A 23888-nucleotide genomic window follows, 5' to 3' on the forward strand; every position below is an offset into this window, starting at 1 on the left:
CCGCCATTACTATCAACCCTTGATAGCTGTGTCCAAAAACAAAAGATTTTCCACTTAATCCAAATCTACTTAATCTTCATTTACATTTACATCTTGTATATAAAAACAATCTACATGTAGAATGTGAATAACCATTATTCTAAAATAGTGAAGCTAAAAAATCAAATAGTGTAAATATTTCTTACCATTCTATAGAAACATTAAATACAAAATTAATAATTTCCAGGTGCAGACCAAACGGTATACGCGACGCCCGCCTGCTTAGACCACTGTAGGTCCAAGTCATAAACCGGAAGCAAAAGTATTGCTAGTATCGGTTCCCACTCCATAGCTGTGGTTATTTAACAACGTTTCAAGGTGGCTCATTTCTTTTGGTAATGATCCTGTAAGAACCTGTAGCAAAAAATTATCAATGTCAGAACAGCCTGGATATGAATGAGCCAAATTAGAAATTGCTGCAAGTATAACGCGACAAGAAAATATGATAAGGTTTAAATCTTGATTAAAATGCTATAATTATACCTCATGACCTGATTCTGTGATTAGGACTTCGTCCTCAACCCTGATTCCGATTCCTTGGTATCTGTATCAAAACAATTCCAATGACAAATGAGTCGGTTTTTGTTACATCATACCAAGCATAGATGTTTAGAACTTATATTGAACACAAAAAATACTAATGCAAAATCAGTGTAATTACCTCTGTGCACAATCAAAATTGTGTGGAATATAAACTCCCGGTTCAATTGTAATCACCTATTCATATAAGTAATAAAAGTTCAGTCAAACAAATGTTGTAGCAGCTATAAGATCAAATAGGGTCTGAATAACGAGTATGGATGCAGCATGTATATATTCAGGTCACATATGCATATAAACATACTTGATTTTAAGCATCAAAAAGATTGTCGGATTAGGAACTTACAACACCTGGCTTTAAGATTCTGTCATAGCCGATTGTATGACAATCATGCACATCCATTCCTAAATAATGACCTGTATAATATAATACAACTAAAATCAACATACTCCCTGTATGAACAAGAAATGTAACTCCAAAGATTGTAGAAGCTTCAAGTGAGCCAAAATATGGTTTATCTTATATACGAATTTAAAAATGACCTATGTTAGTTGGATTCAACTGGTGATAGCTGCTACGTAGATTATCTCTCAATATTCCTAACTCCTTTAACCCTCTACTGAGTTTGTCAACCTACAAAACATAGAATAATAACAAATCAAGCTGCAAATTTCAGTCAAAATAAACTAAAAGAAATCAAAAAGAGACAAATGACTGAGTATTTCATACCGAGTAGTTGTGTATGCGCTGGATACTTGTACCGGGTTCACAAAGTTCAATACATTCTTTGTTGGTCTCTAAGATCAGATGATACAGTTCTTTCTAAAGATATATAGGCATTATTATGCTATTAGAACATATACAAACAAACCAAGTTTGTGTTAAGGGACAACATACTTGAGAATCAGAAAATCTGCCACAGGGAGGCCATGTACGTGTTAGGTCACTAACATAGCCATGCAATTCACACCCAATGTCCATCAAAACAAGGTCTCCATCTTTGACCTGAACATCATTAACATTGTCAATGAGAAAAACGATATTTGCGTAGAACAAACAGAACAGATTAAATGCTAAAAAAAAAAGCTCACTTTCTGATCATTTCGAGAATAATGAACAACGCTACCATTCGGTCCTCCACCAACAACAGGATTGAACCTGTGTAACGTGAATCAGTACATTGTTAGACAATAAGCAATGCCCTGGATGCGGTAAGATGAATAAAGCAGAAGATTTCAGATAAGACAAGGTTCAAAAACTTTGTAATCCAAGCAAAGATTGAAATGGCTGTGAATAGATGTGAACATGTTTCCTTCAGACTTATGACATATGTGTGCATATGGAACAGTCTTATATATTTGTGGTAGTAAAAAGGACAAAATGTGTGAGAAAAGCGAAAAGGCCCCAAAAATGCCATTTGTAGAACATAATAATAAAAAATTTACAAGAACTCGTTTATTGATTAAAAAATAAATAAAATAAAATAATCTGAGATGTGCAAACACTATTTTGGAAATTCACATTATAAATATTGGATAAAAACTCTCATCACATAAAAACCCACTGATACTTTTTCATAGAACCTCTTCTTATCCACTACAAAAGCTAGTAAAAAACAAAAACAAATTATTCAAGCTTCAAATGTATTTGGTCCTTTTATTTGATCCTCTTCCTGGTCTATCAACTATTAACAGAAACACCAAAAGATCCCTCCCTTCTTTAAGGAGAGTCAAGAATTAGATGAGAAGGCTATGTTTATTTATTTCATAGGAAAACATGGTAAAAAACTTACGACATTCTCTGGGCACCTCTCACTCTGCACTCATATTCAACTTTGGCAGATAAGACATTCTCATAAGGAGATATCTTGGACTGCAGCATTGTTTGTAGAAGAGCCTATCAAAGAAATTACTACACATTTTTAGTAAGTATGAATATAATGCCTTAACTTACTATGAAAAACATGATTACCGAAAGCACAAAGTTAGATAAAGAATCATCACTTAACCATCTATTTTTAGGTGCATGAATGTTGAAACAAGAGAAATGTTACTCCCTCCGTCCCATATTCATTGTCTCCCTTACTACATTTGTTTGTCCCAAAAAGATTGCCATCTTTCATTTAACATTAGTCATAAATAAACGAATTTCCAACTTTACCCTAGTTTAATATCTTAAAACTTCTATTTTAAACAGAGATATGATAAGCTAACTATAAGTTTAAATGCATCTATCCAAAATCACAATTTTTTTGTTGGGAGAACATAAAATTGGGACAGAGGGAGCATTCTAAATACACACTCACAGATTTTCAAAAGCACCATGTATACACTTCACTTGTAGTCAGTTTAAAGACTACACGTCAAAATTTCAAATAATAAAATAGATGTGTGTAACACTGAAGATACTTGTGCAACCTCAGCATACCTGGCAACCTATGGAAGCAGATTCTCTCATCAGATTAAGCTCAGATGCTGATTTCACCCATCGTGCTTCATGAGTGTACAAGGAAAGATCAGCTACTTTCCCATAATAAGCAGCCTTTTGAAATGGCTCCAAGTCTGTATAAGTTGGGATAGCGGTCTTCACATTATGATATAGCTTCGAACAATTTTTTATCATGTTTGGAAGAACCTACAGTTATGAGAGGGGTTGTTAAAATTGATGTTGGGCCATAACAATGTAAGAAAGTGTATATATGTATATATATAACATTTTTAGACTTCATAAGCATATAAAAACTGTGATACTTGAATATTTTAAAAAGTGACCTTTTATAAAGTTTCATTGTTCCATCGATACAATTACATAAATTAGACAGGAGAAAAACTCTCCAAGTTGAGAAAAGTTAATCAAAGATCTGCAGTATTCCCGCTTATTTTATGAGACAGTTAAATCAACATTGTAGCTAACCCAAGCAGACTGAAGACATAGCTTCTATGTAGCCCAATAAAAGACCCAAACCAATTAAGGAAACGGGAGAATGCTGAGCAGTGGATGGCAGCTTAAGAGAAACCTAGGCATGACACCTAAAAGCACTATGCATGTGTATTGATCAGATATGAAGGTTAAAAGAATTTCAAACATAATTGTAGTGTTTGCTACTTTTCTTGTCGAATCAAGTGATTAATCAGGTCATGAACCTAACTTTATCAGCTGTTCTAAGTTCTAATGTATCATATGTTTTCACATCTCTTATGATGTACTTAGCAAATTAGATATTTATTTATCTTTTAGGTGTTAAAATTTGAACTCTGAGAAGCCATTTTCGATGTTATGAGGTATTAAACTATTAGATTATATTATGATTCTATCAATAATAGGAGGAGTAGAGTGTAAATCTAAACTCTATATATGTATTCCTTATTCTCAATGATTTTATATACGATACAACTTTTCTGTTTATTATGGTATCACAGCCACAAATTCGTCCATAATTCCAGCCACAATTCCGGCAACCTAAAAACCCTAAATTTTTTTTTCCAATTCAATCTGTCCATAGTTCCGGTCACAATCCCGGCAACCAAAATTTACTCTATTTTGGACGTGATTCAGGTAGATAGCATTCCATCTACAAAAGTATCTTCATCCTTAATTAATTCTAATCAAAACCCTATCTGCCAGCCGCCACTGTTCACCGCCGTTCGTCGGAACCCTAATTTTGTAAACCCTAAAATCGCAACATAATAAACCTCCACCTACCCCATTACAATGGCAGCTATTGTTGCCGTCACCACACAAGAGAAAACAGCTCATAACTCATATAAGTTCGGGTTTACTTTATCACCAACCAATTATGGTTTTTGGAAAACTATGCTAGAACCCTTTCTGATCACAAACAGCCTTTTTGGCTATGTTGATGGGTCGATTCCTTGCCCTCCCCAATTCAATCAGGCTTCAGGAAGCAAAGACAAATACACCACGGATGCTGCACCCACAATAAACCCTGCTTATTCAACTTGGATCACAAACGATGCACATGTTCGAATGTTAATCATCTCTACCATATCCGAAGCTTCTTTCACCCACGTCCAAGGCTCTACCTCCCGTGATGTTTGGCTAGCACTTGAACGTGCGTACGCTCCTCATTCGTCCTCCCGGGAATATACCTTAAAAACACAACTATTAAAATTAAAGATGAAGGGTGATGAAACGTCAACCGCGTACTTGGATCGGGCTCAAGAATATGCGGATGCTCTCGCTAATATTGGCGAACCCATGAAGGAAAAAGATGTTATTATGCTTGTTGTTTCTGGTTTACGTGAAGAATATAACGCCTTCAAGTCCTCCTGTCTACGAAGTCCACCAAAACAGTTTTCAGAACTTTATGGATTGCTTGCTGAAAATGATTATATGCTAAAGAAAACGCAACCCAAGGCTGCCCCAACACAGGCCTTCACAGCTTCCACTTCTGCTAACAAATCAAACAATGTTACAAAAAGCATGTCCTCTGATCAGCTTGATGCTATTCAGCAGCTACTTTCCCAGTTTGGCTTACAGGTCCAAACCCAATCAAGTGCTCCTGTTACAGCCCATTATGCGACCAGGAGTGGCTCTCGTGGTGGCCGAAGTAATCGGGGTGGTCGAGGCACAGGCTTGACTCACCAGACTCAATCTACCGGCGGAGGTAATAGAAATCAGTTTTCTTGGGCTTCTAATCAAAACACTGTTTATGGTACTTGTCACAGGTGTGGCATCTTACATATTCCATCTCAATGTCCCAATCGGGATCCTCCTACATATCGGCGACCACCTTCAACACCACAAGCTAACTTTGCCGATCATCGCTCACAAGCTTCAACTTCATGGCTTCCGGATACAGGGTGCAACCATCATGTTGCGTCTGATCTTTGAGGGTGCGATCATTCTGAACCATACTATGGCAATGATCATCTTCATGTTGGCAATGGTAAGGGTCTTCCCATTCTTCGCATCGGTTCATCAAAAATTTATTCTCCAACTAAAACAATGTCCTTATCTAGTATCTTTCATGTTCCCCAAATTAGGCGGAACTTACTTTCTGTTCAGCAACTTTGTCATGATAACAATGTGTATTTTGAATTTCACTCTACTTTCTTTTGTGTAAAGGACAAATCCACCCACCGTATCCTCCTCACTGGTCCACGCCTTGACGGACTATATTCCATCAATGTCCCAAGCTTAAAGCCTATCTCCAAAGTTGCTTTCTCTACAGTTCGTGCGTCTTCTCATACATGGCATCACCGTCTTGGCCATCCACGTTCACAACTTTTGCAGTCTGTGATATCTAGATTTAGGTTACCTACTACAAATAAATGTTCTAGTTTGGTCTGTGACTCTTGTCTTGTTGGAAAGTCATCGAAATTACATTTGCCTTTATCAAGTAATAAAAGTTTCAATGTTTTAGATCTTGTGTTTTGTGATGTTTGGGGACCTGCGCCCGTTCCTTCTTCTGATGGGCATCTTTATTTTTTGCTATGTGTTGACCACTTCACCAATTTTATGTGGTATTTTCCGTTGAAACAAAAATATGATGTTCTCCCCACCTTTAAAAAATTTATTCTTTTAGTTAAACGGCAGTTCCAAACAAAGCTTAAAGCTGTTCAGATAGATTGGGGCGGTGAGTTTCGAAACCTTAACTCGTACTTCTCATCAATTGGTGTTCTCCATCGTGTGTCGTGCCCACATACAAATGAACAAAATGGCACTGTTGAACGTCGACACCGCCACGTGGTCGAGACGGGTCTCACCTTACTCGCGCACTCTCATGTCCCGACTCGTTATTGGCACTTCGCTTATGACACTGTCGTTTATCTTATTAACCGTATGCCATCCCGTGTCAATCAACACACCTCTCCTTTTGAACGCCTATTTCATACAACACCCGACTATTCCTTTCTTCGTATTTTCGGATGTCGTTGTTATCCTCACCTTCGTCCATACAACAAACACAAAATGGACTTTCGATCCACCCCTTGTGTGTTCCTTGGATACGGTACCTCTCATCATGGGTACCGCTGCTTGATGAATGTCCCAGACAGCCAGCCTACCAGGCTGCTAGCATTGCTAAATGCTCCGCCACGAAGCAAGCTATCCCGAATACGACAGATGCGGAAGTGGGGAAGCCGGAAGTGGCTAAAGAAGTCGGAGGAAGAAAGTAGTTGGACAACTGTATACACGAGGGTACATTAGTCTTCTAGGAATTGGCAACATTGACAGAAAGGGGAAAGGGTAGAAATACCCTTTTTTAGGTGTAGCTATACTAAAGTAGTTGGCCATATGTCGACATGTTCGTTTTGATGAGTCCTCTTTCCCATTCCTACCCAAACCCCCGCCTGAGCCTACTCCAATCTCTAACCCATATATCTCTTCATATCCTAATCCAGTTGCACTTCCTACTACTCCTCAGTCCCATACTCTAAATCCTGACCTCGTAATTAGAGATCCACCTCCAATTTTACACACATATCAACGCAAGAAAGCACCTACACCACCTGAGACAATTACCACTGCGGCTGCTGCTTCAGCAACACCGCTTGACTCCTCTGCTTCACAACCTTCTGTTGGGGAAACACCACCTAATCTGCAGCCTTATGCAGCCTCCACCCAACCTGAGCCGCAACCCTTTACTCGTACACGTCCCTCCAATCTTCGGCCCAACCCAAAACCACGTCAACCATACAATCCATATGCCTATCACACTCGTCTCGATTATACACAAACCGAGCCTCCCACTTTTGCCATTGCCAATACAGTATCTCAATGGCGCCAAGCTATGAGTGATGAATATTCAGCCCTCTTAAGAAACAATACTTGGTTGTTGGTTCCTTGTCCTTGGAATGCTAATGTAGTTGATTGTAAGTGGGTTTATAAGCTCAAACGTGATCAGACAGGCGCAGTTACGCGTTATAAAGCACGTCTAGTTGCCAAGGGATGTCATCAGCAACCGGGTATTGATTATCATGAGACCTTTAGCCCAATGGTAAAGGCTACCACTATTCGGGTTGTTCTTTCCCTCGCGGTCACCCAAAAGTGGCAACTCCGACAGTTGGATGTTTAGAATGCTTTTCTTCATGGGGATTTGAAAGAAACAGTGTACCTTCGACAACCTCTAGGTTTTGTTGATTCACACAAGCCGGCACATGTGTGTCTGCTACATAAGTCATTATATGGTCTCAAGCAGGCTCCTCGGGCTTGGTTTCATCGCCTTTCTGGTGCCCTCCAGTCCTTTGGATTTCGCGGATCTCGCACAGATCCGTCTTTGTTCATCTATTCGTCCCATGGTACCTTATTGTACATGCTTGTATATGTTGATGACATCATTTTGACAGGTAACAATCCACAAGCAATTGATCAGATAGTTCACAAACTCAGTAACACATTTGCTGTCCAGGATATGGGCTCCTTTTCGTATTTTTTGGGCTTTGAAATTAACTACCAGAATGGTGATCTTATCTTGTCTCAAAAGAAGTATATTCAAGAGGTTATTCAACGTGCAAGTTTATCTCAATCTAAGTCGGTCTCGTCCCCCATTACTAACACTACTACTCTACAGTTAGGAGACAGTCCAGCCTTAGATAATCCGGTTCAGTATAGACAAATCGTTGGTGCTTTACAGTATGCTACCTTATCCCGACCGGATATTACCTTTGCAGTCAATAAGGTGTGTCAGTTCATGCATTCTCCTATAGAAAATCATTGGTCGGCGGTTAAACGTATTCTCAGATATTTGCAGGGCACTGTTTCTTTTGGTCTTCGAATTCAACAACATTCAGATACTCATCTTCATGCTTATACAGATGCCTCATTTCCGTCTATTAACACGTATTCTGATGCAGACTGGGCTGGTTGCCCAGATGATCGTCGATCCACCGGGGGATATGCTATCTATCTTGGATCTAATCTTGTTTCTTGGGCTGCACGTAAGCAGAAGACAGTTTCTCGCTCATCTAAATAATCCGAGTATAAGGCTCTTGCAGATACAGTTGCAGAATTAACTTGGTTACAAGACTTGTTGGGTGAATTGCAAGTTTCATTTAAAACAGCTCCTACATTATGGTGTGACAATTTGGGAGCAACATACTTGTCTGCTAATCTAGTCTTTCATGCTTGAACCAAGCATGTAGAGGTTGACTTCCACTTCGTTCGAGAAAAAGTAGCACAAGGAAAACTTTCGGTGAAGTTTATATCCACAGATGATCAGATTGCGGATGTCTTTACAAAGCCATTGACATCTTCTCGGTTTATGCTTTTGCGATCCAAGCTAAGGCTTGCTCCGCGGCCTTAGCTTGCGGGGGAATATTAAACTATTAGATTATATTATAATTGTATCAATAATAGGAGGTGTAGAGTGTAAATCTAAACTCTATATATGTATCCCTTATTCTCAATGATTTTATATACGATACAACTTTTCTGTTTATTATGAGGTAGCATCTAAAGACTGCAAAATCTTTAAAAAATGTGTTTGATAATGGGTACGGGAATCACGAAATAACTTTCTTTCCCATATAGACTATTTGGTGAATGACTTTGGGATTATAAATTGGATATCAAGCCAACTAACTTAGCGGGTTTGAAAACCCATTCTCATTACCACTTAAAACCTAAAGCCATAATGATTCCATGTTTAAAGCCAAACACCCCATAAGATTTATTGAAAAGTAAACCGCCTTACATGTCTGACTACCTTACATGTCTGATCTTGTGTAATAGATGTTTCACTATTAATAATGTATGAAAAATAAACTTGACTAAATTATATGCTTTACATAAAATGATGTCTTTTGTTTCTTAAAAATAAATTATTAAACCCTAAATCAAACAACAGTTAGATGAGTTACCATCGAATAAAACATCCATATCAAAATATTAATATTAATATACATATATATATAGTTGTAATCATCTAAGCAAAGTTATGAAAAGGCTCAAAGCGCACTAAAACGCAAAGGGGTCTTGGGGCTTGAGGCGCAAAGAGCTAACGGCGCCCAAGTGTGGGGTTTATAGAAGTAAAACTCATCGTCTTAATTTTTTTTAGGATATATATATATACACAGGGCCATTGACATATGCAATAATATAAACTGTAAAGGAGCCTACTTGTAGCATCATTACATTCAAAATATCAAATAAACATTAGCAATATCATCAAATGCCAAAGTCTTAACGCAATTAGGCAACTAGTTGTGCATAAGTTATAGGATTTAGCTAGAAGCTTCTAGTGAAAAGACGTCATCAAGCAATAGTATTTGAACCTCTTGATTATGTTACTCGTTTACATCAACAAATAGTATCTAGGTAACTAAGTTTAATAAAATGCAGATAACAAAGCATGCAACAGTCACATTTCTATATATATCAAAGAGAAATGAACCTTTTATTGGGAATCATGCTTTAAGACGGTAGAAAAAAGTTTAACAACACTTAAAACTTTTGCTAACCATAGAAAAAGTGAAAAACTGATGTTGATAATAACTAAAAGCCTCAAGCAACTAGCTAAAGCTGTTATGTGGTGCCATAAATCTTATACACCTACTTGCAAAATCACAAATATAAACTTTAGATAATCAATTACTAGTTTATATTGAAATATAATTCTTAAACGTTAAAAATATATCTACAGAAAATGGATATCCGTATTTTGACTCTGCTATTGCTTGGAGCTCATTATGGGATCATGTGCTACTTGTTCCTACCTAGCTACAGTGACGGTCAAGTTAAAGTTGAGTTCAAGCTATCACATATTTTGATGGCATTCACCTTTTCCTCTTCATGTGTCAAAGTTTTATGGAGATATCAATTACTCCATACATAAAACTTAGGTCATAGCATTAAAAATTTCATTCGAACTTGGTGTAACCCATTTCAAGAATCTAGATCAAGTTCATATAATGTTGGGTCTATAACATATTTGACAAAGTCGATCATTTTATCGTACCCTTACTATATGTTTAAAATGAGGATTGAAACTTACTGCAAAATGTATTGTTTGTTATCCATAATGAACAAGATGATAGCCATATTCTCCGAATAATACATACTTATCATGTAAACAAGCTTTTACTTGAAGTGTGTGCATAGTTGAACAAATAAATCACATGACAAGCGTCGCAACTATGGATGATGTTAAAGTTTATAAGCTAATTTTACATTCATATATTCTTATTTGGGTTACTTTCACTTAAGGGTCTCGTTTTTAGATTGTACAATCCCAGCCTCCCGGGGTTTTTAGGTGTTTGGATAATCGGGTTTGATGGCAAGATACTGAATTCATATCAGGTATCAATTCCCATTTTCAGTCAAGTGCTTTTTAATGTTTAATTTCTAGGGTTTTTTTTATATACTTTTTTCTCAGGGAGAATTCACTTTGAAGTGACTGTTCCCTAGATACATACTGATACTTTCATTAGATCTTTATATAAAGTCAACTGATTATATATTTTCTTTGAATCACATAAGTAAATTATTAAAATGCGTAATCACGTCCTCTTATATTTTCCTACAAATATCCTCCATTTCCAGCCCATGTTCATTGTGCTACAACTTAAGCATTTACAGTTATTCTAACATATTTTATGATCTTAACAATTCAACACAAATGGCCAGTGAGAACCTATCTTTGGTTGACCAAATCCATGGTGAAAATGTGTCATCGAGGGTGAAGGTAAAAATAACTCGTGTTATTTAATTCTAGAAATTTTTATTACAAGTTAACTTTAACCTCAAAAGTACACAAAAATTTCATATGTTTAGATAGTAGTAGAGATCTTGTCATCTGAATCCTGTATAATGTTGTCACACCAAATCAACGAGATATTTGAAAGGTATGTCTTTAATCAGAAGCCAGTAGTTTTATTTTGCCTTTATATTAGTGGAATACGTGTATCAGAATGTTGACATGAAATTTATTTAAAGCTTTGCTAATGTAGAAACATGAAATGTATTTAAAGCACTGCTAATGTAGAAATAGTCGGCGTTTACTCATGAAATACTGAATACATATGTTCAAACTTCAAAGAGTGGTTAAGAAACTAAAAACAAAAAAAAACAAAAAAGAGAGATGTGAGTGATTAAACCCTTAACAAAGCATGATTGACCTAAGTAGAACAATTTTGAAAGTTGCATATTATATAGTGATCATTTCCATTGTTGGTAATCAAATTTAATATACCTTATTATATATGTGAAAAAACAAAATGTATAAAAGTGCACATATCAAGGTGAATTCGACCTGTTTTAAGCATAGTTGTCAAAAGCGAAGGCGACCTCAAAGCGCAAAGACCCCAAATAGGGCGAAGGCGAGAGGCGCAAAAAAAGCGCACGCGCGGGAATAAAAAGCGCACCAAGTACATAAATATAAAATATTTATATATAGTGAAAAATAATAGTAAAAAAAATCAAATGTCAGTTATAAAACCAAATATCATTCAAAAAATATAAACTTTTCAACCAAAAACTTCACATTATTATTCTATTATAAACATATATAAAAAAACATAATTTTTTCTTCCCCCATTTTATTTTCACTCTCTTCTTTAATCTTCTTAAACGACTATAGTCACTCATTTTGGCCGGAAAACATTAGATCTAGCCACAATTTGGCCGGATCTTGAATGATTTGGTCGAATCTTGACCCATTTGACCATTTTAACCGCCGTTGACCACCACAATTGACCGATGTTGACCGCCTTTTTCATGGTCGACTTGGGCCTAGGGTTTCAGGCGCTGGAGGTGCGCCTCGCCACCTTTTGCGCCTAGGTGCAATAGGCGCTCGCCTTTGACAACAGTGGTTTTAACCCCAACCAAAAAATTTACCTTTTTCGACTGATACTTTCTCAAGATGCTGAAGTTGAATTTGCCAGTTTTTGATGTAGTCTAAAGTAGAATGCAACTTAATAAATGTTTTGGTGCATATGCGTTACTGGTTGAAGATGTACTTGAAGTTGTATCAGGTTTGATTTTGGTACATGAAGTTGCAGCCTCACACAAAGAGCGGCTAACGTAAAAACATGTTTCTGTCTTATGGACATGTATGGGTGGCCATGGAGCAACCGATAAGTAATAGAACTTTTGTGATCTTAATGCAATCGGTGCTTTATTTACTATTTATAGGAGTTTTGGTACTCTATATTTGGATCTTGACAATGAATTACTGGATCTTGAAAATGTATTGGATTATAAAACCGAGTCTTGAAAATGAAGTTTTGGATCATAAACAAAAGCTTGATAAGTTAAAGAACTATTATGAAAAGACTTATCGTGAAGCTTCTCTTCATTCAGTTTCAAGTAGTTGTCAATTTTTTAGGTGTAATTTCTGAAAAAAGATGTCCGTGTATGAAGGTTGTACAAGTCAGAAAAAAGTATTGGAAGAAAAGCTAATGAGGGTGATGTAACGGCTAAAAGTGCATCTTGTCCACAGGATGCTGATATGAAAAATGAGATGAGCAAGATCAAGAACGCTAATATGCAGTATCAACTGAAAGTTCAACAGCTTGAAGGTAAATTGAATTAACGCCAGAAGAAAGTCCATGCTATGGAAGATCTAAAGCTACTTTCAGCCAAAAGTAAATTGGTTTGTGTTCTAATCTTCATTTTATTTAACCGATTAGAGTTTAGTTTCGGTTTACTTAACAGCTGAATCTCTTCTTATAAGTTAGCTGGGAATGAAATCTTTTCACTAAATGTTCGTTTACTCTCTTTCATTTCTATTGTATCAGGGTGATCATGAGATTCGTTCTCAAGAATATATTGATTATGCTGCAAAAATAAAGACCTATCAAGCAGAACTTGATGAGGCTCTCAATGCTAACAAGTACAGAATTCAACTTAAAAGGTGAGTATTGCTACAATGCTACATGTTTCCTTTGTCTAAGTACTAGAGTCCAGCTAACTACTATTAGTAGTCAAGCATCAATGTGAGACATGAGCTCTCACAATGATAATAAACTAACAATGATGATTTACATAGGTGGTAAAATTTTGGTATGGGTCACATTTATATTGTTTAGAAGGCATGCTACTTTCTTGATAGTTTATTTTATATATGAGAGTTGTGATATTTGATATTAATATGAATTTCAGTTAACTTTTTTCAAAACGTAGTTCTTTTTTATTATGAAGAGCAATGCTAGAGTTACAAACCAATTACAACAAACTTTTACAAACTCATGTCTAACCAATCAAATGAAGGGAGAGAATGGAGAAAGAGAAAATAACTTAACATTTAATTGGTCCATCAAATTTGCCACATCATTTTGTAAAAATATGTTTGTATCTAGTTTGTATACATAGCATTTCTCTATTATGAATAGTATACATTTATAGGTTACTATGAATTTGGTTTAGAATGTATATTACTCGTTTTTAACCAAACATATGCCAAGATTTAGTTGCATCACTGGTTACTTGTGTATTTAAGATTGCTGTGAAGTTATAGCTTTAGTTATCTTTCTGTTATTTTATTTTATTAGCATCATGACACTTATAAATCATTTTGACCTATTATTGAACTCTTGCAATGCATCTATTTTGTTAACTTTCATCTGGTTTTATGTAATTTGTAGGGTTACTGATCCTTTTTTTTTAGGTTATCGAGTTAAAAATCAGAAGTGCTTCTCTCTCGCTTACTGTTGTTAGTGCCTAGTGAAATAAGTTGTATGTGGCGATATTCCTTTTGTTGTGAAAGACGGTTCTCTTAGTGAACTATATTCAAGTAAACTAACTACTCCGGTATTTTTTTTTCGGCCAGATATCTGAGTTGTTTATAATTTGTGCCAGGTTCATCTGGAAATTATGAATGAGGAAGTTGACCTAATAGGAATTACATCCATCATGGTGGTGAGTTGAACATTACTACTTTTCTACTGTATTTGTATCTGCATCCCATCTAATTCTTATATTTGTTTGTAGGCTCTTATTCATTTGACTGGTCTCTGTTAAGGAAAGAAAAGAAAGAAGATGACAAGTGCATTTCTTTCATTCATCTAAGCATAATCTTTTGACAGCTTTTGAACAAAAGATGCAACATCCAAAATCCAAGTTAACAGATCAATGCTTGCACAAAACATACCCAGAAATATATAATGTTTCCTTTCGACCTTTCCTATGTTATTTTAGGGTTATTGTTCTGAACAATTTGTAATTTGGATGAGTTTACCTTAGTGAGCATAACTAAAACAACACTAGGGCATTTCTAACAACATAATACACTTCCTTATCATCAAAGGGATATTGGTCATACCAAAAAATAATGATGAGAAACAAAGCTAGATATGATAAAATACTGACCTTATGTAAATTGCTGATTGGGTACGACTCATTAGCCTTAAAAAAATGGGTAGCAGCATCAACTCCAGCAATCTGTCCTTGCCAAGTAATTTCCTGCATATCATTTCAATAACTTTTAAGCCTTCAGACTTTTCAACCACAAACTGTTTAAAAAATTTCGCTATGCATGAACTCAGGCATACGTGAGGGGAAGGTTCGGGCATGAACATGCACAAACCAAAGTCATGACCTAATACAGCTATCCCGCCTGGCTGTTGGCATCCAGTAATATAAAGATAGTCGGCATCTTGGCGAAAAGTGTAAGGAACAACATCAGTCATCATCTTTACGGGGGCAGATGCAACAATAGCCACAGTCTGCTCTGGAAGAAGTTCCAGTAATCTCTTCCTCCTTGATATATATTCATCAGACGCAATTCCTGGTGTAATCTCACCTTCTTTTAGTAACTACCACACAAAAACAAAAAACTTATTACTAGCGATTACCAACTACTAACAAAAAAGAGCCAATGTCATAGAATAACAACTACTTAATTTGGTAATCTGCTTTGTCATTTATGCTCGACACTGCCCCAGCCTAGTAATAATACATTTTGTTTAAGCCCGCAAAAGATAAGCTTACCTGAACACATTGATGAGCTTTGTGTTCCGGATTGCACTTTTACGAGTGGTTATAGCATTTTTCCTTCTTTTTTTTAAAGCGATAAGCGCTTTCTGAATTTATGCATAGACAAGTAATACGTGCTTATTTAACACTCAAATGTGCTTATTTTGAAATCACTTCTAAAATATGCAATCCCAAAGACTTACTAAAAGACCCCTTAAGCCATAAGCTTTAAAACCCGGACGTATAATTACAATAACCGAAACTAACCTAAGTCGATTGCTACATTATGACATTAACCGATATAACAATACACAAATAGTAAAACAAGAATATATTATTTTTTTAACCTGAGGATGAGTACTTGGTGTTGGCTGCCCAGCATCAAAATACTTATTTGTAGAATAAAAATGTCTACTTACAACCTACAAATAAATAAACAAATAGAACCCAATATCAATAAGATTAAAAAACCAAGAAATTAATCAAGAAATGGCAAAAAGATTAAATCTTTAAACAACTTATGAATGATAATTCAGAATTATAAGTTAATTTTAAAAAAAGGTACAAACTTGATTGAATAATTTGAATGAATGTCTATTAGTGATTAGCTTTTTGTGAAGATATTGCATTCTGCAACTTCCCTGTGTTTTTCAATAAATTAGGGTTTTAGGAGGAAGGAAGAAGGGAAGGGGGAAAACCTGTTTTGGACAAGTTTCATTCCTAACCCTCGAGTTTTTGTTTACTTCCAATAAGACGCCCAAATTGAATTGTACTCGTATTTTATAATTTTACTCTTGATAATTTTTTTTATTATTTTTTATTTATCTATATCTATATCTATACTACTATATTATTATTCGCGTAATACGCGAGTAGATATATGTAATCAATGTAATGTTATTGTCTAATAAAAAAAAAGCATATGTTAACACTTATATATACTACATGTTTGGAATAAATTGATATTATGGATTATAACAAATTTTTGGTTCATTATGTAATAGACCATAAAATATATGTTAATATCTTTAAAAAATAGTCTAAAATGTCATTAACCCTAATTAAATCTTATAATTTATTCACTTTTATAGTATTCTTAATTTTTATGTTTATTTGATTTTTGAAATTATATTGTTTTGTATACAAAAAAGTGAAAGCGTTAAATACTGATCCAAACTTCAATGCCCTAAGGCCGGTGCTTATAGGCAGGGAGTCCTCAAGACTTCTTGTCTGGCACGTCAGCATCACATTATTCCGGACTATCCTTAGGACACTAACTGTTTATAAGGACAGTTTCTTCATAACTTTTTCGCCACATCATCAATTCTTTTATAATTTCCAATTACTTAAACATAAAATTAAATAGCTAATTTTTTATATTAGAAAACATATTTAGATTAATAAAATCTAAAAAATATAAAATAGAAATAACAATTTAAGGACTAAATTGATAACTTTTAAAACTCAAGAGTTATAACATAAATATATTATACTATAAGGGTATAAATGAAAATTGTTTATTATATAAATATATGTATATATGTGCTTATCATCTTCTTCCATTCCTTTTATCTGCAAATTACCGCCACCTACTACAACTACATATAATACATATATGAACATATATAAAGCATACGTATGTGTATGTTTTACAAACCATGAAAACAAAAAAGAAAAACAAACGAAATTATCTCTGTGGCCCCACCTCTCCTCCGTCCTCCAACTTCTTGGTGAAGAAATTTCGCTCGGACGCGAGACGCTCACTGCCGATGACGTCCAGCTTCTACACGTCAGAGGACACTCCCTCATAGACGTTTATAAGCACCGGCCTAAAAATCACTTTCATAGTAATCATCGAGTTGGTTGACCTAAAACCTTCATTAGTACGACTCAAATCGGTACGTTAAAAGTAACTTTAATGTTTTAAAAATCAAAGATACAATAAATCAATAAAATAGATAAAACTATTTCTAAAATGTTAGAACAATAATTGTAAGAATATTTTACAACTTGAGCCATTTTATGTAATTTAAAAGAAATATCAACAACCACAATGCAAATATTTAATTCAGTTAATGTGTGATGATTATGAAATGAGGAATGAAAATATATGATATAGACGATCAAACAGAATATCATTTAAGAAAATATGGTAAGTAGTAACACATAGTAACACATTTTAGCATTTATTTGAAGTTTTCATTGATTAAAAATGTACATATATATATTATCAGCATCGAAGTTCTATAAAAGCATTTGGACTCCAAAACAATATGTATAATTATTGTATAATTAATAAGGGTTAGTAACTCAGAATGTAAACAATTTTACATGATCTAACATAGTATTAATCGATCTTTAATCACGCGCATGTAGATTATTGGTCCGCGTATTACACGAATAGACATATATAATTATTTACATGTTAAATTAACAAATATTGATAAAAAAATTGTTGAGAATGGGTTAGTTAGTATCCTAATGTCAATTTAATTAATATCATATTAAAACGGGTTACTTTATAAATAAATAAACTTTCATTGAGGACTATTACAATAACAATCAAAGTTTAGATATAAATAATATACTACCAACTCTCTATATATTTGAGAAATTTAAGGCTATATGATTTTGTTTTCCAATTAACAATCAGTATAACTTAAGAATTATTGTATTAAGTGATAATTTAATATTCAAGATGATCAATAATTGAAAATGAAATTGACTATTAACTACTAACTTGCTATTTAAATTAATAATAATAATAACAATAATAATAATAATAATATATTATTATTATTATTATTACTATTATTATTATTATTACTATTATTATTATTACTATTTACTATATACATTAAAAATATCATTTAAATACATAAAGTTATATTTTGTTTAAGGAAAATGACTAATCCTCCTAACAAAATAGCTTAAAAATTATCTATCACTCTGAGAAAATAACATGTAGTATTCACTAATTCTCTTTCCTAATCTTGCTCCCTGATTTTTTCACATATCATCATCCAATAGTTAAGAGAATTTTTAGGCTATTTTGTTAGGAGGATTAATCATTTCCCTTTGTTTAAATATTTAAAATAAAATGATTAATGTTATGATTGACCAATATAAGTCAATGGTGACAATATATTTGAGTAAATTGCATTTTTCGTTTTTGGACTTGACACGTTTTAAACTTTTCGTCTTTAAAATGAAAGAATAGCAAGAAAAACCTTAAACTTGGTATTTTTTCACTTTTTGACCCCGCAATAATGGTGTTAGGTTTTCTCCGTCAAGGTTGTCAACATTTGTTATCTTTTTTGTTCACTTTTAGTCTTTTCCTTTTCTTTTTTCTTTTTACCTTTTGTATATTTTCGAAAATGTCAAAACTGTTCAGCGATTTAGAAAGGGGCTTCCTATTGACACCTCTTTTTGTCTATTGACACCTCTCAGAAGGGGCGGATTTTAGGAGGAGAAGGGGCGAATTTCGCCCCATCTGACCTTACACTTTTTATCATACTGTTGTCAACTTTACGTTACTTCAACCTGACATATCAGAGCAGAAGGGGCGAGTTTTTTGACAGAAGGGGCGAATTTTTAAGTAAAAGGGGCGAAATTTGCCCCATCTGACCCCACACTTTTTCCCATACCCCTATTACCCGTATGTCACTTTTATCCGACAATTTCATGTCAGAAGGGTCGAAAGACATTAGCGGATTCGCCCCTTTTATTCGACAATGTCAACCCTAATAATCAGTGGAGGCTAATTTGAAAGAGATAAGAAAGACATACATGATTGTGAGACGCTCAACGAAACATTTGAATTCAATGGAGTTAAAAGGAGCTAAGGAAAATGGAAATAGACTATATGATTTTGATCAATTTTTTGAAGGGTATGATTTTGATTTTGAGGAAATCTAATTTGAGGAAGGGAAAGAGACCAATGTTAAAAAACATTTAAGAAGAAATTGGGTGGGACGTTGGCCATGGTACCAAAAATCAAATTCTATTCAACTTGGGGTTTTACTAGGATTCGTAAAAGTGTTTTTGATATGACCAGAGTTGATAAAAGCGGGTTTTATTTAGGGCTATTGTTTTAGTTCCTTTAATATGTCCCGGTCAATAAGAAAAGTGGCTTTTGTTTAGGTGGCCTTAATATGATTCGATTAATAAGGATAGTGGGTTCCATTTGGGGGGGGTTCTCTATTTAGGTGGCTTTAATATGTCTGGGTCAATAATAATAGCAGGTTTTATTTAGGGTGTCCTAATTACATTTTTGTAGTAATGTCATAACTATATATATAAAATATTTTTTGATTTCCTAGTCAAGGGTAAATCAAACAAAAATGCAGTCGATGATATTTTTATGATATTACTCATGTGTGATGGTGGTGGAGTATACCGTAAGAGAAGGACGGACATCAGACAAAGTTTATCGAAAAAATGTAAATGTCCATTCAAATTGCAAGGTCATTATTCAAAGGCATGTGGTTGGAGAGTAAATGTGATAGATCATACACATAATCATGACACAGATGAATTGTATGGTCATGCGTTTCCTAGACGTTTGTCTATAGTTGAAGAAGAATGCGTATGGAGACAGTATTACTTAAATCTGGATGCGCAAGGTATTTTAGATGGATTGAGAAAGAAATTTCTAAATAACGTGTCTCTCATCAAAGATGTAAGCAGTCACATCTTTAATCACACTAAATGATAAAGGGAGGAGAACCCTCCATGAACGTTCTTTGTTGTAGAGAGAATAAACATGTATACTCTACTAATGAAAAGTTAACAACTACGTTATGTTTTATCCACATTTTGGTATCTATGTATAACTAGATTATTTCCCGCGTAACACGCAGATTAAACATATTAAGTTATCGTTATGACTTATAATATAATTAATAGTTATAAATAAGACATGTTGAAATTTAAATGTACTATTGTTTTAAAAAATATTTTGTATCAAAAGTTATTAGTAAGATATATGTATGTTAATTATATCTTTTGTGACGGTATAAAATTAAATATAGATATTACCTGCTAAAAGTTTTACATATTAGAGATATGTAGTGACATGTTAAATTTTTATATTATCGTAATTAAACAAACATAGATTAGACGTTGAAAAATGCTGGTGGTGTTGCCATTTTTACGGAAAAAAAAATTGATTATTATATTCTAGGCGTTCTATAAATATTGGCAATATCTTTAATTTAAATATCATACGATAATAATGATGTAAAACTAAATACTTATAGCAAATAATGATTAAGTTATATGATAAAAATCCGATATAAACTTATAATTTTATAAGATGTACGACATAAAACAAAAAGAAACAATATAATGTAAAAAAATTATCAAAAAAATGACTTTAAAAAGTATAATTCAAATTTATGATATGTTTTTATATTATATCATTAAAACAATAATTTTTTATAATTGTAAAACGTATATGGTTCTGGTTCGGTTCGGTTTTTTACCGTCAGTTTTTATATATGAAGCCGAAAGCTGAACAGATTCGTTTGGTTTCTAGAAGACCAAAACCAAACCAATCCGTTGATTCGGTTTTCTTGGTTTGGTTTTATCGAGGTTTTTTTTTGAATTTTTTTTTGTTTTCCGAATCAAAGATAGTAAAAATAAGAGTATTGATGACGAAAGAATCATAACGGCTAGGTTAATCTAAACTACCAGAAGATACCTTCAAAGATATTAACAACAATGAAAGAAGATTGCATGAATAAAACTATTGTAATCATGTTCTCGTTTCCAAACATAGTGACTACATTGATACATCCACATCTTCTTCTTTAATGTTTGAATGAACCATATGACCATGTATCAAATATTAACACTAGAACACAAATATATAATAAGTTAAAACATATATGATTTCGGTTCGGTTCGGTTTTTACTGTCGGTTTTATACATGAAACCGAAACCTGAACCGATCCTTTTGGATTCTAGAAGACCAAAACCAAACCAATCCTTTTATTTGGTTTACGGTTTTCTTGGTTCGATTTTATCTTTATTTCGGTTTTTGATTTTTTGGATTGGTTTTTGCTCACCTCTGGTATACACGGATGTGAAATTTAAACACATACCCAAAAGGGGCGAATTCGCCCCTTCTGCCTAAGATATTTTGCCCCTTCTGCCTAAGGTAAAAGTAAAAAGTAATTAATGGCGTTGAATAAAGGTTGACCGTCACTAGCAGAAGGGGCGGATTTTCTAGTCAGAAGGGGCGAAATTCGCCCCTTTTGAGGTATGGTGTCAATAGTCAAATTCCTTGGTGTCAATAGCATGCCCGAGTAGGCAACGAATCTTAAAATAAACTATTGAATAAATATTATTAAAATTATTCATACTTAAAAGAAATTTTTTTTCTTTTAGGATAGCATTATTATGCGTCAAGTTGTATAGGTATTTGATAATGAAGATATTTGATTTAAAAGAGTATTGAATATATTTTAGAAGATAATAGAATGATTGTGTAAGTTAATTAATTAAGGGTAAAATAGTAATTTCGCATGTCACAAAAATCTTAACTTTTTAATATTAGGATATAATTTTTATATAGTAATAAAGATAATAGATTATGTAATCATATAATTATTTTGGTTTAAGAATTGCAACTAAAAATTGTACTCAGCTAACAACTTTTATTTCTTTACAAAATAATTTAGGACTCCTTTAAAAAAAATAGAATCCTATTTTAGTGTTAAAAGGATGATGAAAAATAGCTAAGAGCCATGAAAAGCAAAAAATATAAGAAACGGAGTTGATAATGTCGATCTTTTTGAAAAGAAACATGTAGACTATTTTTTTTTGGGTAAGAGAAAGTATGGTGTACATGTATATATTATCATTTTATTATTATTACTAGGTCTTTTACCTACGCGATGCGTGGATGTTGAATTTATTTTTTAAAACTTTTAACATTGACAATCAATAAAATGTGATCTAGTTATTGTAATTTTATTGTGTTGTTTATTTTGCTAGCTATTTAAATAGAAATTTTAAAAAATAGAATCTAACTGTTACAGTTTACAAAGTTAAAAAATAAAATAATCGACTTTAAAAAAAATCACATTTATTACTCACAAAAATGAATATATCTAGTTCTTTCGTATAATGATGTTTTAAAAAATTATTATTCACCAAGAATCTGCAACCTCTATGTCTAGTTAACGAAAATCTAACAAAAATAACATACACAAAAAACCATCGATTTCAAGGAACAACTTAATAGTATTTCAATGGTCTAAAAAACATCCAAAAAAAACATCCAGCTTGAAATCTGTTTATATAAACAACCAATTCATATTAATATAGTAAACTAATTTGCATGAAAATATAAAACCTAAAAACCATAACTACATTCACTTTGAGTCGTAAGAAAGCAATACAAAAATTTACGTTGTTTACATTCATTCATTTATTTATATATACATACGCATATCTTAGGACAGATGATTTAAGAATTGGGTAAGAAATCTATATATATTTCCTATAAATTTAAAATTCTGTTATTAAAGTAATTTAGGTTTTTTTGAATGTTTAATTAGTTTCTTTATTTATATATCCTCTATATCTATATAGTAATTAAAAATATTTCTTTATTTATATATCCTCTATATTTATATAGTAATTAAAAATATCTAAATCATTCAAATTAAAGAATACGGAGTATATTAACAAATCAAATGAATTTCATAGTTTAATTTTCTAAACTTTGTCGTAGGGTAGAATCATTTATAAAAAAGATATGATGTTTTTATAATGATTTTAAATTTATTTCACTTTTTTTTTATATTTAATTCCAATATAAAGATTAATATTGTAGAGAAAAATATGGGGATGACACATAGGATTAATCCTATGTGGCAATATTATAAGATAGTTTTAAGTTAAAGATGCTCTAAAATCATTCGGTTTCCTACTGTTTTAATAATTATATAAATAATAGTATCGTTTACGATACATGATTTAGATTTAGAAAGGAATTTTTACTGATTTAAATTTAGAAGGGAAGATATACTTTTTTGATAAGAAGAAATTATGGTGAGGGGTATTTTTCGTCTAATTATATAAAATACAAGTATTAATATTGTCATTTAATAAAAATGAAATAATTAAATATGATCTAATGGTCCTAAATCAAAGATGAAATCCATCTAAGGGGTCCTATTTGTTTAGGAATGAATTTAGGACCTTGCTATATATATATATTGTTAGATGTTAGATATTATACGACAAAAAACCCATATCTAAATTTTAAGTTTCAACATTTACTTTTCCAAAATGTTCCTCCTATCAATTTTATATTTACTTAAAAGTAAATGATTAATCATCCTAACTAAATAGCTTAAAGATCCTCCTAACTATTTGATGATGACATGTGGAAAAGTCAGAGAACAAGGTTAGGAAAGAG

General features: G+C 33.2%; 1 protein-coding gene across 1 annotated transcript; it reads right to left on the minus strand.

Moving 5' to 3' along the window:
• Positions 1-46: 46 nt before the first annotated feature.
• On the minus strand, positions 47-16125 carry LOC122596425 (intermediate cleaving peptidase 55, mitochondrial). The gene is made up of 14 exons (XM_043768999.1): positions 16024-16125; positions 15802-15876; positions 15031-15294; positions 14849-14941; positions 3008-3214; positions 2373-2476; positions 1672-1738; positions 1478-1585; positions 1310-1402; positions 1123-1213; positions 926-996; positions 701-756; positions 523-583; positions 47-393 (listed from the first exon to the last, which is right to left on the minus strand). The coding sequence occupies exons 1-14, from the start codon at positions 16081-16083 to the stop codon at positions 283-285; spliced, it is 1461 nt and encodes a 486-aa protein (XP_043624934.1). The 5' UTR covers positions 16084-16125; the 3' UTR covers positions 47-282.
• Between the last annotated feature and the right edge of the window lie 7763 nt (positions 16126-23888).

This window comes from Erigeron canadensis, chromosome 4 (assembly GCF_010389155.1).
Source record: "Erigeron canadensis isolate Cc75 chromosome 4, C_canadensis_v1, whole genome shotgun sequence".
Lineage (NCBI taxonomy): Eukaryota > Viridiplantae > Streptophyta > Magnoliopsida > Asterales > Asteraceae > Erigeron > Erigeron canadensis.

What these genes read in the sequence shown, in the direction of transcription:
- LOC122596425 (XM_043768999.1), bottom strand. Translation starts at nt 16,083, where the DNA reads ATGCAATATCTTCACAAAAAGCTAATCACTAATAGACATTCATTCAAA. An exon ending in CACCAAGTACTCATCCTCAG is followed by an intron (nt 15,295 to 15,801) that starts GTTAAAAAAATA and finishes TTTGTGTGGTAG; the next exon opens with TTACTAAAAGAAGGTGAGAT. An exon ending in GAATCTTAAAGCCAGGTGTT is followed by an intron (nt 757 to 925) that starts GTAAGTTCCTAA and finishes TTATATGAATAG; the next exon opens with GTGATTACAATTGAACCGGG.